The sequence below is a fragment of the Cannabis sativa genome, chromosome X (assembly GCF_029168945.1).
Source record: "Cannabis sativa cultivar Pink pepper isolate KNU-18-1 chromosome X, ASM2916894v1, whole genome shotgun sequence".
Taxonomy (NCBI): domain Eukaryota; kingdom Viridiplantae; phylum Streptophyta; class Magnoliopsida; order Rosales; family Cannabaceae; genus Cannabis; species Cannabis sativa.
Window position 1 is genome coordinate 5,487,524 of NC_083610.1, and position 12,131 is coordinate 5,499,654.

The following is a 12,131-nucleotide window of genomic DNA, read 5'->3' on the forward strand; positions in this document are numbered from 1 at the left end:
CCCTTTTATATTGCTTTTCTTTTTTAGTGATTTGGTAAAGGCTTGAAGTTGAGTTTGGGGACTTAAGAGTCAACTCAATCAAAGTCAACCTAACTCAAGATAAAAAGTTTTGACTATGTGATATAGTACATTCATGTAATGGAATATATTTTTATTTCATCAAATGGTATTAGAGAAAAGTAATGACAAAATTTGAATAAATATTGATGTGTTTGAGGAACTAGTCTTATTGTCATAATTTGTATAAAATTGGCCAATATTTTAGGATATATTTTTGACCCAACTAATTATTCTCTTGAATTATGTGCTTCTAGTATTGTTAAGTTTTTAAACAATGAGAGAAGGGTGTTTGACTTTGTTTTATGTTTTTTAAAATTGTGTTTTTTAAAAATGGCAATAGAAAATATTTTTGTAGAAAGATACGTTTGATTAATATTTTCTAAAAATTGCTTTTAGATCTTTTTTTATTAAAAAAAAATCTTTCAAAAAAACCTTCAATATTCCACTGTGGATGGGGTCTCGCGGGGACCTACTTGCAATAGGGCGGGGATTTTTAGTCTAAATGAGAACAGGGACGGGATTAATTTTAATTCTCGAATGTTAAATGCAATGGGGATGGGGATGACACTCCCCGCCCCTATCAGAATCCGTTTAATTCATTAATTATGTTTTATTAATATTTTATTTATGTGTGTATTTTTTTAGTATATTGATGTTATTTTTAAAATTTTTGGAGTTATAGTTTTGTATATTAAATAGTAAATAATGTTTAATATTTTAATTTATATGTAATTTATACATTTAAATTTTTAAAATAAATTTCATTTTTACAATAGGGGATTCTTTGCCCCATCCCCGTTTTATTAGGGGATTCCTCGCTCCGTTCTCGATGGGAAATAATTAGGGATGAGGTCGGGATGGGGATTAAAATTCTTAATAGGGATGGGGACGGGGGAGCACTCTATTAATTTTTCGCCTTGTGTGCATTCTTAATTCCACATCTCGACTTGGCCATCGACTTCAAACCCTGAATCTTGGACTCAGGCCTCAATGTTAGACCTTGAACCTAAAAGCCTGACTCTAGACTCGAACCTTGGTCAGGTCTTAACCTTGGATCTCGAGCCTTGCTCCAGAACTCATTTTCTATCCCCAACCCTAGAATCGAGATCTAATTTCGAACTCAAGTCCAACTTTGGATTTCAAACCTGGTCGAACCTTGGACTGGAGTATGTGAAAGAAAATGTAAAAAAAAAAAATAGACAAATAAAATAAAAAATATTTTTAAAATAAAAAATAACATTTCAATGTTTTTTAATTTTTATTTTTAACTCAACTTTTACCAAATTGTTTTTGAAAATTTTGGCCAAATACCACTTGGCTGTTTGTTTGAATTTGGGAGAATTTTTCATGTTCCATTTTTTTTTCCTTAGTAAATAGTAATAATATTTAAAGTAAATTTACTTTAGTTTTTAAATAAAAGGGTCATTAGAACATTTTTGTGGTCCAAGTGCTGCCATGCCTACTTTCCATAATTATAATAATTTTTTAAACACTTGACTTAATGATTGGGACACAAATGTTTTTGATATAGAACCATACCATGTGCATATGCCATATGTGGTGAAAATTATATAATTTTATGAAACACTCATATTTCTCAAAAGGGAGCTTTATGCTTTGAAGATCCAATATTTATATTTTGGAATTTTGTACCATCTTTAAATCAACATTTTCAAGTGATAAATAAATAAATAAAAGAAAAATCTCATGAGGGACACTACCTAAATGGTAGTAGAGATTATTTTAGTTTTGAGATTTTAAATGTGATATAAATTGTTTTATTTTAGAATCATTAAGATAAGAAATTGTTTAATTTACAGAATTATAATTTTTCAAAGTTGCTTGTTAGAAAAGTAAATCTTAAAACTGACTTTTCAACAAAGAGCAACTGGTTACCTTAATTAAGAAATGAAAAATAAGACCATTTTGGCAACTTTTTTGGTTACTTGTGTTGGAGTTGCTCTGAGATGATAAATATTCATACATGCATCACTAAAATAATGAATAAATTCTAAAATTATTGAAAGTTTGGTACTTAAAAAAGAGATTTCGCTAGTTTCTAATTTCACCGTTAGTGTTAGTGTTCTTATTGTCTCTCGCGATCCATAATATTATAACTCAACATGATTTTTAGGAAGGATGACAAAACCTTATAAATAATTATAAGGATGCGTTTGTAAAGCCATATTTTAATTGGAATTTGGAGTAACTATTAGATTTGTTGTGTTTATTTAATCAAACAACTATATAATTTGAGATAATCGAGATATCTTCAGTTCTCATAACCAGTTGAAAATAGGGTGTGATTATATTATTATGAAATATTATTTATTTATTTATTTTTAAGAAGAAAAGTCTCAACCACCAACACTAAGAGCAACATAAACTTTAAAAAGTTGGAGGTGAGAATTCATTAGAGAATAGCATCTATTATCAAATAGTTCTGAATACAACTTAGGTTATCGGTCAGCAAACCTTGCTACAAGTAGTTGATAGAACAAGTTGGCTAAGACATGAGTAACCATATTACAAGATCTAGAATAATGAATAAAACTAACATATTAAAACCTATTATTAAGACTAAAAATGTCATTTAAAACAAGTTTCAAAGATGAAATGAAAAATACTTTCCTCTTGATATTGACAACAATACTCTGGCAGTCCAATTCAAAACAAATATTATCATACCTGAAAGAAAGGCATTAAATCAAGGCATTGCAAAGAGCTAAAGCCTTTGCCAGCTTGCAGACGCCTTGACCACTCGCAACACATCTTGAACTACCATGCCAAGACCGCTACAATTGCCCATTGAATCAATAGTTGCATCCGTATTAACTTTGAGGTAGCCCTCTAAGGGAGGAACCCAACTACTGATAGTTAGCTCTAACTCAACTAAGGACTTGAAGAAGAAGGAACCGCCAACAACCTTTGCTTGCTTTGAAAGTTACCAAGGTCATCTCGGACCCAATTCACAACCAACTCAGGCGCCATCTCAATGTTATTATGAATATTTTTGTTGTGCTTATACCAAATTTCCATAAAATCACCATCACAAAATCAATTTTTTCTTTTGGTAAAGGGTCAATGTATTTATGAATAAATTGAAGAAAATCCTCACAGTGGATTGATGGATCCCCAAAATCAAAATCATATAATTTCTTGCAAATTATATATATAAAAAAAGCATCCCCAAAGAGCATGATGGAAAATTTATTTTTTTAACTCGCAAATAGGACAAAGACCATTTAATAAAAGGTCATGACGAGGTATGTTGATTTTTGAATCCAGCTAGCAGAGACTTGCCAACCAAAAAGTCTAACTTTCGGAGAAGGTTTATTAACCAAATATTATTATTTTGTAAATAATTAATTGCTATACAATGTTAATTTTTTTGTGTAATTACTAACGGTGCACTTGCAAAGCCATTTTATAATTTTATTCAAGTGCGATTCTTGATAACTATTTAATTTGATTTATTTATTTAATTACGTAATTATATGATATAATTAGAGGTAATTGACGACTTCTAACTACACTTTGACTCCTATGAAATTGAGTGAATTACTAAATTTTTTCTATTTTAATATTAATTATTAACGATATTATTTATTGTGTAATCAACCAAGACAATCAAAATATCTTTATGAAATATTTGATAAAATAAACTTTATAAAAAAAATGATGAATTCACTATCATTCAGTTTCATTATTTTATTGAAAAATGTTAAAAGGTATTATTAGTGCCTAGTACCCTTCTCATATTGTTCTTAGTGTAATTAAATATCAAATCTCATATAACTTAATAACATAACTTTTAAGTAATATCTTTAATCGACGCCAGCTATAGAAAGTAATAGACACTACTCATGCTTAAGAGCATTTCCAATGATAGCATTGTAAAGAATACTTGATGAGGTGAAAAACTTAGGTGGAAGAATAAAAAAAATGCTATACCATTAGAGATAAAAGAATACTATTCTTGAAATTTGCATTGATGCTATATTTTTTTTAAATAAAAAATTAAAAGTGCAATATATATAATAGTTTAAATAAAAAGGTTATATATATTATAATGTGTGAGATCATAATCACAGTATTTTTAAAAGGTGTTATACCATTAGAGTATTTTTAGAAATAAAGGTATCAAAAATGATATGAAAAAAAAATAAAATAAAATATTATATTTTTAAATAACCTAAAGATGTGTAACACCTTTAAAAAATAGTTCTATTGAAGATGCTCTAATAAGCTAATAGCAATACTCTACTTTTTTTACCCCAATCAAATATTTAGGCTTTTTTTTTGGTTCTAAAAAAAGGTTATAAGCCGTAGGAATTTTACCAATTTAACCTACACCAAAAAAACTATATAATATCAGTATCAAAGGTTAAAATCGACCTTTACTTGTCTAATTTAACCCTTAGACCAAAACGGCACCGTATAACCAACACGACACCAAAACCTGTGTCGTTTGGATCCCATAGTTTAAAGACTCTGATAGAAGAGTCTAAAAACCCTAGCACTCAAACACAACACTTAGCCTCCCAAAACACGAAACCCTAGCAGAGCAAGTTCTCTTCTCTAAGCCTGAAAAGCCTAGAATCACACCCACACACACACACAGAATTAGTTTTAGCAAACTGAAAAACAAAGTAAGGGAGAGAAAACACCAAGAAATTTGTTTCAGAGTTCACCCAAAATCTGGGCTACATCTCTGTCAAGCTCATCTCAGAGATCGAAGCTTGATATCCACTATCAACAAAGTCGATTTACAAGTTTTGGAGCTTCCTGTCACAAATTGATCAGGTAAGACTCGTTTTTCTCTTTTGTACATTTCTGCTTTTCTTTCTTTCTGATTTGTTCTCGATCTAACTCAGTTTTCTGTTTCCTTGTGCATGTACTTCATCCTTCTATCTCCTCACCATGAGAACTGGTTTCTCATCTCTAGATCTTGGAGTAGAAGCCTCAACTAGGGTTTATCTCTTCTCTCTCACTCTATCTCTTCTCTGATCTGTGTAATCTCTTATGTATTTGCTTTGATGTTTATATACTTGTATTGAGTCGGTTGATCACAAATCTAGGAGTTAGTTACAATAACAGTTGTAACTAACTCCTATTTCTTGATCTGGTAGAGGCGAAGCCACCTAGGATTGAGTCCAACTTGTTTTGTTTCTGTTGTAAATGCTGATGTGGATATTTGTTGTAAAAGGACTGGTTATAAGTGGATTTTACTCAACATAAGCCATTATTTATTTGTTTTGTTTGTAGTTTGTATAAGATGAGTGAGTTATTAAAGCTAGATGTTAAAAAAGAATTAAAGAGTTCCACATTTGGATATGAAAGTGGGGTCACTAATTTATGAATGATTAGGGTTTTGTGGAAAGAAGACAAATATGAATGACTCAAAATATTGACGAAAACATTAACTAATTAGTGGTCACTAATGGTGTTTTGAATCTTTTAAACATATTAGTTAGCAATACGTCTTAAAAGTTATTTTATTAAATTATATAATACATGATACATAATTACACTAATAATGATATTTATACATAGGAAAGTACTGGTCACTAATAATACTTTTTAGCATTTCTCAAACAACAATAAGAGTGAAAGTAACTGAAGGAAGAAATTGAAGAATACCTCCTTTATTTTATACATTTACATCAACCAAATTTACCTTCAAATAAAATGAGGATAACTTAGGTATTGTACCAAAATTATCTTCACACCCTCACATACATAATTTCAAACATAATAGATTTGTATTTTTTAAAGACGGATGTATAGGTTTGTAGAAAAATTAGGGCAAAATTTTAATTAGAGAAGAATAGAGACTATCGTAAAGTGATATGAGTAAATTAGTAGAATGATTGAAAAAAAAAGTAAACATAATAAATTTTGAAAAAAAAAGATAAAATTAAGGATATCAATTTAAAAGAGGTATGTAATATAATTACATTAAAAAAAAACCTCCTATTATTTATGTATAAAAATTTGTACCAAATGATTCAAAAGGTGTAAGAATAAATTACAGTAAAATTCTTAATACTTTTACTTGGTTAATAATTACCCTCTAAAACTCAATTTTTAAGAACAAAATCTTTAAATATGGACAATATATATAGATGTAGTACAATTTAACTCGCACATATAAATAAAATAAAAAATAATTTGCGGCATAAATACCTAAATTTAACTCCTAGTTGCAAATAAATATGTAAATTTAATTTTTGGCGGTAATAATACCTAAGTTATATTTTTGGAACTCTGTATTACTTAAGCGTTAACGATTAAGTCATTATCCACGTGTCATTTCTTATTGGTATATTTAAATTAATTTTTTTTTTAAAAAATAAAACTTTAATAACTTGGACCAATCAGAAATTGCCACGTGACAATTTACTTAATACTTAACAGTTAGATACCTATAAAGCTTTCAAAAATATAACTTAGGTTTTATTACTACCAAAAGAGTAATTTGCGGCAAAACCCCATCAACTATCAATTTACTTGCAAATAACCATCTAACCTCATATTTTGGTGGGAAAACCCTCCAAAGTACTGTTTTGTTTACACTTTTAAGGTGCCGTCTGTTCAGCCTCGTTAAATCTTAGTTTTGCCCACGTGGCAAAGACAGGTCATTAAAAAATTATCCTACGTGGCCATATTTTACAAAATAAAATTTAAAACAAAAATAAAAAATTTAAGAGTAATTTGCGGCAAAACTCTCCCAACTATCAATTTACTTGCAAAAAACCATCCAACCTTAAAGTTGATAATTGAGGGTTTTGCCGCAATTACACTTAAAGTTTTTATTTTTATTTTGTAAAATATGGCCACATAGGATAATTTTTTGGTGACCTGTCATTGCCACGTAGGCAAAATTAGGACTTAACGAGGCTGGATAGACGACACCTTATATACGGAACAGTACTTTGGAGGATTTTCCCACCAAAATATGAGGTTGGATGGTTTTTTGCAAGTAAATTGATAGTTGAGAGGGTTTTACCGCAAATTACTCCTACCAAAAATTAAACTTAAGTATGTATGCCGCAAATACTCATAAAATAAAATTTAAAATAAGAAAATACTTATTTTTGAACAAAAAATAAAAAAAACCCTTATTTTGGAACCCTAAATCCCTTTTCTTCTCTCTCTCAGCAACACTTTCTCCCTTTATTCATCATCGCCCTGCCACATCTGGCGGTTCTCCGACCAACCCCACCGACCCCGGAATCAAATACCACGCCCCAAAAAACCCTAACCCCAATTCCGTTGTGTGGTCTTCTCGGATGTGGGGTTGAGTTTTGCACGAACGCCGGCGAGGGTTGTTTTGCACCTGAAATCAGTGAGCTTCTTTCTCCATTCTACTTACTCTTTTGACAGATTCAATTGTTTGATTTAAGATTTTTTATTTTTGAATAAGATATATAAAGAAGAATCAAACTAAAGAGTAAAAATCAGAATTTTCAATAAACAATTTTCTAAGAGAAGATTCAAAAGAGAAAAAAAGGCACCTTTTTTCTCTATCAACAGAACATCCACACCTTGCCCTGAATATCAAAATAGCTCTACCATTAGGTGGTGCCATCTTTTTAAGCTCAGCCTCCAATTCAGTTAAACCCTTCTTCACTCCCATCTTTAACCATTGAAGAAGAAGAAAAAGAAGAAGCGGAGTTTTTGACACACTTTTCTGTAAGAACTCTTCCAAAATCTGCCTCTCTGTCAGTTTATTTTTCTTCTGTCAGAGTTCAAACATAGCTTAGTACTGAGGCAGATTTAATGGTGGGCATCTATGGTGGATGGTGGTTATGATAGTTTTATGTGTTATTTTTTAAAATGATGATGATGAAAAAAAAAAATGGAAGAGAGAAAGAAACATTGGAGAGAGATAAAAAATTTCTTTTTATGATTTAGTTTCTTAATTTTGTTGTTTTGGAAATGGAAAAGTGCTAACAGAACATGAGTTTTGGGGTTTTGCCATCAAAATTTGAGTTTAGGAAGTTAATTGCTAGTATTGGAGGTTTTGCCTTTAATAACTCTTCTATTATTAATTTTTATTTTCAGGGAAGTGTTTATTTTTTGTTTCTTCTCGTGGAGGGAGAGACAGAGTCCGTTCCTGTTACTTGAAGTTGCTGTGGAGACTGGAGAGAGAGAGAGCGAGAGAGAGAGAGAGTGGTGGAGTGAGTGTTGAGTCCCGTCTGTTAATTGAAGTTGCTGTGGAGCTATGCACATGGCAAAGTTCACCCTAGGTTGCGAGCCAGTGGTGGGATCACTCACGCCCTCCAAAAAGAGAGATTACAAGGTCACCAACAGGCTTCAAGAGGGCAAGCGCCCCCTCTACGCTGTTGTTTTTAACTTCATTGACGCTCGCTACTTCAATGTCTTTGCTACCGTCGGAGGCAATCGGGTAACAACTATAATACCTATTGACTTGTATGGAGAGTTGTTAATAGTTGATGTTTATATTGGAACTCTAATGTAAAAACTGAAGTGAGCTTTAAATTCTTGTCCTTAGAACGATGAATGTTTTTTTTTTTAAAAAAAGGATTTTTAACTTGTATGCATTTGAAGGTTTTGTTTTGTTTACTTTTCTGTATTCTAAATAGCCTAATACTAATTCTTAATTCTCTCAGGTGACCGTTTACCAATGTCTAGAAGGAGGTGTTATAGCTGTATTGCAGTCTTATATTGATGATGATGTGAGTTGTTACAGCCATAGTTTATTCATCTTACAAGAAATTACTGCGTATTTGACTTCAATATACTTTGTAGATCAGAAGGATGAGTCTTTTTACACTGTGAGCTGGGCATGCAATAAAGATGGGATGCCTCTTGTTGTGGCCGGGGGTATCAATGGTATAATCCGTATCATTGATGCTGGCACCGAGAAGATACATAAGGTACCACCTGAGCTTCGGCTTTTATGTTTTTATTCATAAAATACATGCTCGGGCTGTTCATAATTTTTACTCTTACTGGTATGCAGAGTTTTGTTGGCCATGGCGACTCAATAAATGAAATAAGAACCCAGCCGCTAAGACCATCACTTATAGTGTCAGCAAGTAAAGTGAGTGCGAATTTTCTGTTATTTAAGGTTTTGTTTGTATGACTTATCTATCAATGTTTCAAATGGAGCAGGATGAGTCAGTTCGGTTATGGAATGTAGAAACTGGAATATGTGTTCTGATATTCGCGGGAGCTGGGGGTCACCGCAATGAGGTTTTGAGTGTGGTATGTGACTATAGAACAGAATGTCTTCCTGCTCTCTTTTCTTTCTCCATCTACACATATATTTTACTCGAGATTTTCTGGTTATATGATATAATGAGCTTTTAAGATCTCAACTGCACTGACAGTGACACTATTATCTAATACTATAGGATTTTCATCCTTCAGACATGTATCGAATCGCGAGTTGTGGCATGGACAATACAGTCAAGATTTGGTCAATGAAAGGTAGGATATGAGAAAGTTACTAAAAAGGTAGTGTTTTTCGGAAAATAAAATAATGAATGGTGAAACAAAAAGGTTTAGCTTTAAAAGTTTTCTTTTATTTTTGAGGGTGTAAGATTACGAACACTGACAAAAGCAAAAGAAGGATAACTTCCATCCCGACATTTTGATGCTTTGAAAAATAAAGCTTATTCTGCAATGACGTGAGCAACAACATTAAAAATCGTAGGACTATAAAATTAGCCTGCAAAGTCACAAGTTTCCTTCTCCTTGTTGATACCGTGCTACATGTTCTTTAGATATCCATTGAGCGAGCCATCAGACGAGAGTTAAACTTCAAAAGTTAATGACATTATTATTATTATTACATGTTTTGACAAGTACTATTTGTGTTTGGCTGCTCATATTTCTTCCAGAGTTCTGGACATACGTAGAGAAATCTTTCACATGGACTGATCTACCTTCGAAATTTCCCACAAAATATGTTCAGTTTCCTGTAAGTAGCCATTGCTTCTTAGTTGGAGATGAGCTTTTGTCTTTCCCGTGTCTGAAGTTCCTATGATCTTTTCAGGTATTTATCGCTTCCGTCCATTCAAACTATGTCGACTGCAATAGATGGCTCGGTGATTTTGTCCTCTCAAAGGTATCTGCTTTACACTCACTGTTTGAACATTTAGTAAATAACTCAAATTTGTATATTCTTAAATAGAATCGCCAATACTGGAGAATGTTTCGAAATTTCTTAAAAATATTGTTGAAAATGAAATTATTCATGATATTGATTTGCTCATTAATGCCATGCAGTATGAATTTGACTGGTGCTTCGGTTTGTTTTAAAATTTCAGAGTGTGGACAATGAAATTGTGTTGTGGGAACCTAAAATGAAGGACCAGTCACCTGGGGAGGTAAGAATTTTTGTTTCTTATTGCTATACCCATTCCCCGATTTCTTCTGATTACGAGATTTACCCGACATTATGTGTTCAGGGATCGGTTGACATCCTTCAAAAATACCCAGTTCCTGAGTGTGATATTTGGTTCATCAAATTCTCTTGTGATTTTCACTATACCGCTGCTGCTATAGGTAACACCTTTAGACGCCATGTGTATCGGAATATTATCTGTATTTCAATATATCTGAGTCCAACTTCAATTCCTATTATCTACCAGGCAATCGAGAAGGAAAGATCTATGTTTGGGAACTCCAATCTAGCCCCCCAGTTCTAACTGCAAGGTCAGTTTTCGGTTTGCCTTTATTTTTTGAAGTTAAGTTGCTATTAGAAGGTGCAAATTCTGTATCTAAAACGCTCTTTCATAATATGGCGCTTCTCTTAGGCTGTCTCATGCTCAATCGAAATCTCCAATAAGACAGACGGCGGTGTCCTTCGATGGAAGGTGCCTACTTTCGCTTGATTTATTATTAGCCTCATTCATATACACCATACACTGACATACCCTTTTTCTTGTGGTGCAGCACCATTCTCAGCTGCTGTGAGGACGGAACAATTTGGCGTTGGGACGATGTAGCAAGTTCGTAAGCACCTCTTTATCAAGAGCACTTTGTTGGTTTGTAGTAGAATGGTATTTTATGTTTATCCACTGGTATTTATGTGGGAGAAACTTAGAGGGCTTGAATATGTAACTCAAAACGGCTATTGTAGCAAAGGAACTGACTACATTTCTGTAAAGCACATTTAACAGTGGTGATTTATTTAATTCTTAGGGTTAAGTGTGGAAAATGACTCCAAATATATAGAATAGTTAGGTCATTCTTTTTTTTTTTTTTTTTTTTTATTTTTAATTTTAGCAAAATGGCCAAATAGAATAAATTAGATGATGAAAATTATGAAATTGCTTTTATTTCATGTTAACTTTTAAAAAATTTATATATTGATAAAATTAGAGGAGTTATCTTATATATTATTTTTTAATTTTATTTTTACAGTTTGGGTTGTTCTGTTGGTTTTTATATAAGTTATGTGGATTTGAGTTGTGATTTAGGCTGTTTCGTTGCTATGTGGATTTTTATAATGTAAAAAATTGTTTTGAAATGTAAAAATAAAAAAATCTTTAAAATTATGTTAGATAAATTTGGTAGTATAGTATATTAATTTATTGTAATTACAAAATAAATATATCATATTAAATTTATACAATATACAATGTAGTAATAAAATTATATACTAAAAAAAATAAATTCTAACAAAAATAAAATTATTATATTAATACTTAAAAATTATATACATAGCTAAAAAAATTATATATATTGGTATTAAAATGTATACCATGCCAAAAACAATTGTTAGTAAGGAATCATGTCTTTTTTTATTAGACGAAATTTGAAGCTCCTACAAAAGAGAAAATACAATAAAAAAAAAATGAGATGTCATTTATCACTTTTAAAGTCTCATTTATATAAATATATTAATTGACTGATTTTTAGCTTCTAAAATTGAAAGTTTTTTTTTAAAAAAGTTCATACATATATATAAATATATATATACTAGTATCAGCTACGTGCTTCGCACGTGCAATGTATAATAAGTAAAACAAAACAGTAAATGAGATCATAACACTTTTTTGTGGAAGTACATGACACTTCAGGGTAAGTAG

The 12,131-nt window shown here is 31.4% G+C and overlaps 1 protein-coding gene and 1 long non-coding RNA gene across 3 annotated transcripts; one reads left to right on the forward strand and one right to left on the reverse strand.

Moving 5' to 3' along the window:
* Positions 1-7,171: 7,171 nt before the first annotated feature.
* On the forward strand, positions 7,172-11,257 carry LOC115706453 (polycomb group protein FIE1). 2 transcript variants are annotated; one of them, XM_030634133.2, is made up of 14 exons: positions 7,172-7,411; positions 8,131-8,473; positions 8,700-8,765; positions 8,844-8,966; positions 9,053-9,133; positions 9,205-9,297; positions 9,447-9,522; positions 9,936-10,015; positions 10,091-10,162; positions 10,365-10,424; positions 10,506-10,602; positions 10,689-10,752; positions 10,854-10,913; positions 10,993-11,257. In XM_030634133.2, exons 2-14 carry the CDS (start codon positions 8,291-8,293, stop codon positions 11,054-11,056), a joined length of 1,119 nt encoding a protein of 372 aa, XP_030489993.1. In that variant the 5' UTR covers positions 7,172-7,411; positions 8,131-8,290; the 3' UTR covers positions 11,057-11,257. The 2 variants fall into 2 exon arrangements, with proteins under 2 accessions (XP_030489993.1, XP_060961267.1); XM_061105284.1 differs by lacking the exon at positions 7,172-7,411 and adding an exon at positions 7,577-7,758.
* On the reverse strand, positions 7,197-7,748 carry LOC133031712 (uncharacterized). The gene is made up of 2 exons (XR_009684789.1): positions 7,611-7,748; positions 7,197-7,580 (listed from the first exon to the last, which is right to left on the reverse strand). It is a non-coding gene; the product is annotated as an uncharacterized LOC133031712 (long non-coding RNA).
* Positions 11,258-12,131: the final 874 nt, after the last annotated feature.

Bases quoted from the DNA above. Each gene is read 5' to 3' on its own strand.
- LOC115706453 (XM_030634133.2), top strand. From the start codon at position 8,291: ATGCACATGGCAAAGTTCACCCTAGGTTGCGAGCCAGTGGTGGGATCA. The intron at 8,766-8,843 runs GTGAGTTGTTAC...TTTGTAGATCAG, and splicing joins AGTCTTATATTGATGATGAT to AAGGATGAGTCTTTTTACAC. The intron at 9,134-9,204 runs GTGAGTGCGAAT...CAAATGGAGCAG, and splicing joins TTATAGTGTCAGCAAGTAAA to GATGAGTCAGTTCGGTTATG.